This window comes from Octopus bimaculoides, chromosome 8, assembly GCF_046866305.1.
Source record: "Octopus bimaculoides isolate indiv1 chromosome 8, ASM4686630v1, whole genome shotgun sequence".
Lineage (NCBI taxonomy): Eukaryota > Metazoa > Mollusca > Cephalopoda > Octopoda > Octopodidae > Octopus > Octopus bimaculoides.
The window spans coordinates 33,845,890-33,851,113 of record NC_142935.1 but is presented as its reverse complement, the minus strand read 5'-3'; the positions used below and the strand labels follow the sequence as shown (position 1 = coordinate 33,851,113).

Sequence of the window (5,224 nt, the reverse complement as noted above, 5' to 3'; positions counted from 1 at the left end):
TTAGAGAATGAACAGAAATAAAACTCATAAATATTTCTGTATACTGAATATGAGATTCATTGTTATTGTTTGCATTATGTCAAATAAAATATTGTGAATAGCATATGTAAAATTCATAAATATCTTTTAGAATAACAATACAGCAGTGTAGGAAACACTACAGTAATAAAACATTTTAGAATTCAGAAACCAATTATGTATTTCAGTTAGCCTTTTGTGTGAAACCACCCCGTTAATGCCTAAATCATTTTACCCTGCTGGTTTCCTAATGGTTCTTTGACAATGCAATAATGCATAAGAAACTATATTTCAAAGAATCAAAAGAAAGCATAAATCAAACGTTATATTGCGGTTTAAAAACGCAGCGTACATCATTCCACAATGGTGTGACCGTTAAGATATAATATATTACATAAACTATTTATTCATAGATAGTAAAATTAATAGATTTATAACATCGATTTCTTCGTTTCCTATGGAGGCACTACATTTCACAGAAATTTACCGAAATGTGGAGAAACGACATTGTGACTTCCGATGTTTTTCTTTTTCACTTATAGGACATTCAGCGCTAATAGTATAAAAGAATAAAATATATTAGGAAATAGTTTACTATCATTTGACCAAACCTACTTTCATTAGGAAGGAAAGTACAGAGAAATTTTAACATTGATACGTTCACTAGATGAAATGCCTATGTAAGTGAAGTGACTGTGATTAAAACAACATCCGTTATTGTAGTAATATATATATATATATATATATATATATATATATATATATATATATGGGGAATTCACAAAAGAAAAAACAAAAGACAAAGTCAGGTGGTGTAGACAACAAACAAATGTATTAGTTTAACACTCGGGAAGTCAAGAAGTCTTTAAAGTTACGCTCTTCCACAGAAATGAACACAGAAAAAAACAAGAGAGAAAATAAAGAATGTCTAGTGGCTAGTGATTTATCATGGCGAATGCCGGACAGAGGGGTCATACAGGAGAGCTAGGAATAAGGGGATATAATAGTGTAGTGGTGATCCCAAAAGGAAGGTGCGCGTGCGTCTGTATAAGAGTATGTATGTGCGTGTGGAAGAGGCTGGTGGCCTTGACGTGTGCGTGCGTGCGTGTATGTGTTGGTGTGGATTTGGGGCTGGGAAGTGGTCAGTGCTAGTGTGTGCGTGGTGGCATGATGTAATGTGATGTGGTGTTGTGTGGTATGGTGGTGTATTTGTAGTGATGTATGGTGTGGTGTGACGGTGTTGGGGGGTGGGGGGATAGTAAAGTGAGGAAAGTAAGGATGCGGTGTGGGTTAGCTGATTACATCAGCATTAAAGAAAAAGTAACATTGGCCATAGAGGAGGTTGACACAAACTCAGCTGCTGGACTTGATGTATTCCCAGAAATCCTTTTCATATCATTCAAACGAGCTTTTACAAAACCACTTCAGCGCCTTTTCCACAGCTTTCCTGCAAGTGGTAAACTCCCAGACAAACTGAAGGAAGAAATAATATGCCCTATACCCAAAGCAGAAAGCAGAGAAGGTGCTAAAAGTTATTGGCTTATCTCTCTGACGTCACGCATCAGCAAAGTCATGGAACGAATAGACCGGATGAAACGAATCGTCTTCCTTGAAAATGATTTGCTGACTGACACCCAGCATAGATTTCGACCATGAAGAAGTTGCACTGAAACAGCCGTTACAACATTACGACTGGGTGTTAAAACAGATGCTAAACGACTCAAGTGTGGAGTGGTGTATTTCGACTTTGCACAACTCTCTGATAAAATCGACCATGGTATGATACATTACAAACTGCGTGATCCCGGCATAGTCGAAACGAATGGAGAATGGATACACGACTTCCTAGACGATAGACATGAGGTAGTGGTAGCATATACAGCCATCTCAAAGAAGTGTTATTCCACAGGACACTGTATTAAGGCCACTGCTATTTATATTGGCCCTCCCAGATATGCCTCAGCTGTTCAGATGGCCACTCTCGCCAGCCACGCCGATGAGACAAGAGTCTGTCAGACAATACAAATTACTGTAAATAATGCGCACCTGCAGCATAAGTTGTTCGCAAATTCCAGGTAAGGTGAAAACAACAAAATACAGCCTAATGCTGGAAAATTCCAGAACGGAATGCAGACAGGATACACTGGCTCGGGTGGAAACGCAATCCCTGAATCAAAATCAGCGTCTGACCTGGTTATTGACATGAGTAATAATGCATCTTTCCAGGCGCATATTTCTAATTTGGTAATAAGATGGACATGGTTAGCTGGATAGATCCTACGAACTTTCAAAATGAAAAAAAAAAGGAATCCATGATGGTACTTTGGAAGGCATACGTCCTCAGCCGCTTGGACTACTGCTCTCAACTATTGTCACCACACAGTATAAAATTAACGTCGGAACTGGAAGCAATGCGTCGAAGCTACACAAAAAATATTGTTTCAATGCAACATGACAACTACTGGGGAAAGCTGAAATAGTTAAAACTCTAATCCCTGGAACAAAGGCGGGAAGGATATAATGATGTCCATCTGGAAAATCATGGAAAACTGTGTACTGAAATTAAGCATTGAAAGTTACACAAACAGCAGAACGGGGCTCCTTTGCATAATGTCAAAGCTCTCAAAATCAACATCAAAATACAGGAAAACATACTGGAACGGCTTGGGTTTCAAGGGATCACATCTCTTCAATATCATTTCAAAATGTCTGAAAATCATTCATTGTGTGGGTGTAAGCGTCTTCAAAACAAAACTGGGTCTCCTCCTGCCATGGGGCGCAAATGAGCCTACCGCACGGCAGGAAACACAGATGAACGCAGCAGTTTCAAACACCCCTTTTCACCAAGTGTCAAATATCATAGGTGGTTTCAAATAATGGTGTAGTACAGCCAAGGTGATGCCTCAGAATCACTGCAGCTTAAAGGTTGAAGCAAATTAAAGAATTAAAGAATATGTTTGCGTTTGCGTGTGTGTATGTGTGTGTGTGTGCGTGCGTGTGTGTGTGTGTGTGTGTATCTCTGTGTGTGTACATTCATTTAATATTTTAATATAATTTTATAAGATTTTTTTTTAATCTGCGCACCGAAGTTAACAAATAACAATAGATCTACAAACCACACTATAAATTATGTTATTAAAAAATTGAATTGATTAGAACTACCAGTGAAGTCATTCTTTTACTTTTTCATAATACCTAACTCTACCAAGAATTTCACACATTTTCCAATATATAAATATTCATACATATATGCATATATGCGTGTATACGCACACACATGCACACATATATATACATACACACATACATATCTATGTGCATATAACTGCTTCCGTGCGTTTGTGTATATATGTACGTTTATGTGTTTGTGTCTGTATGTTGTTTTTTTTTTCACATATCTCACATGCAGAAACATAAAATGATGCACTTGGATTACTACTATAGTTTGAAGATAAAACATGAATATGCCCCATAATGTAGAAGATATATAAGTGTGATGTACTACACAATACCTAAGAAACTATTTCAGACCTTTAACGTAAGACAGATGAGAAATAAAATAAAGCGAAACAAGAATATAAGGCAAATATAACATATAAGAAATAAAATAAAGTTATCGAAATAAAATAAAGTTAACTCCAGAAAGGCTTAAGAACACTAATAACTAAAGAATCACAATAAATTACCCCATTAAGCAGTTAGGTAAGTTCAAATGAACTTCTGTTACTGCGTAATGGGGAGCAAAACATTTCGAGCTCTTAAAGTTCCAGTGAACAGGAAGATCATTCAGGAAGTTTTAGTTTGATTGCACTCTATGTGTACAAACGTGCATACAGAAAAGAAAATTATAATTGCGCCATGAAGTTCATGTCAAGATATATACTCTGTCTGTCTGTCTGTCTCTCTCTCTCTCTCACACACACACATACACACATACGCACACAAAAACGCGCGCACACATATGTACGCACGCACGAATAGACACGCGTGCACACACACTCATATGTTCCTTGATTCTAAGTAGATATACATCCATACATTCATATGTACATGCAGATACACAAAGTTATACAAACACACACACAATTAAGTAATAATTGGAAAATAATATGGAAAAAATAGTACTCGAATACTAAAGCTAGAGTGATATTCATCTTTTTTTTTTTATTAGAGCTACGAAAACATAACAGAACTGCTACTCAGAGTTTCACGTTCCAGTTCTTCGGGCAAGTGTGGTCACAATTCTTGATCAAAACTCTACTTGTCTCACTCATTAGATTGCGGCCATGCTGGGGTGCAACTTTGTAGAATTTGTCATCGAATGAACGGCCCCGGTACTTATTTCTTTTAAAGCCTAGTACTTATTCTACCGCACGCTTTTGTCGAACCAAGGACGTAAACATACCAACACTGGTTGTCAAGCGGTGGTGGAGAACAGAGACAGAAACATGCACACACAAACACACACACACGGACTTCCATGGACACACAAACACAAACACACACAAAAACGCATATATATATATATATATATATATATATATATATACTTTGTTTAAAAGCAGCAGAAATATAACAAAAAAACCGTTACTCTGAATTTCACGTTCCCGTTCATCGGACAGTTCATCAAAACTCTCCGATGAACGGGAACGTGAAACTCAGAGTAACGGTTTTTTTTTTGTTATATTTCTGCTGCCTTTAAATAAAGCATATTACTCTACCTCTGGTATTTGAGTACTCTTTTTTCCACCTTCTTGCACGTTTCATGTGCTTACTCCGGTATATATATATATATATGGATGGATGTGCGTACCAGACGGGCTTCTTTCGGCTGTTTTTTGGCCTGAGGTTTCAGAAAAAGACACTTGCCTTAGGTGCTTCGCCGTGCGACCACCACCATGTAGTTAGGAAGCAGGCTTTTTATCACACAGCCACGCCTAAATGGAGGATTTGCATCATATTTCGAGATAGTCTCCTTACTTTTCTATATACGAGTTGTAGCAGTCCAAACCTTTCTTATTCCCTGCGTTATCAGTTGAAAAAATGGCAGTAAAACTCAGTTCAAACCATACAACTGCTCATCGTTATCTTCAACAACTTGGAAAGGTTCCTAAACTTGGAAAATAAGTGCCTCATGAATTGTCGAAAGTAGCTGCAAATCGCGAGTTGACATCTGCTCTTCTCTCCATTCTCGCAAACTCATTTC

The 5,224-nt window shown here is 37.5% G+C and overlaps 1 protein-coding gene across 1 annotated transcript; it reads left to right on the top strand.

The window, feature by feature from the left end:
- Nucleotides 1–1,296: 1,296 nt before the first annotated feature.
- Nucleotides 1,297–1,674, top strand: LOC149134354 (uncharacterized). The gene has a single exon (XM_089356903.1). The coding sequence runs from the start codon at nt 1,297–1,299 to the stop codon at nt 1,672–1,674; it is 378 nt and encodes a 125-aa protein (XP_089213029.1).
- The last annotated feature ends 3,550 nt before the right edge of the window (nt 1,675–5,224 follow it).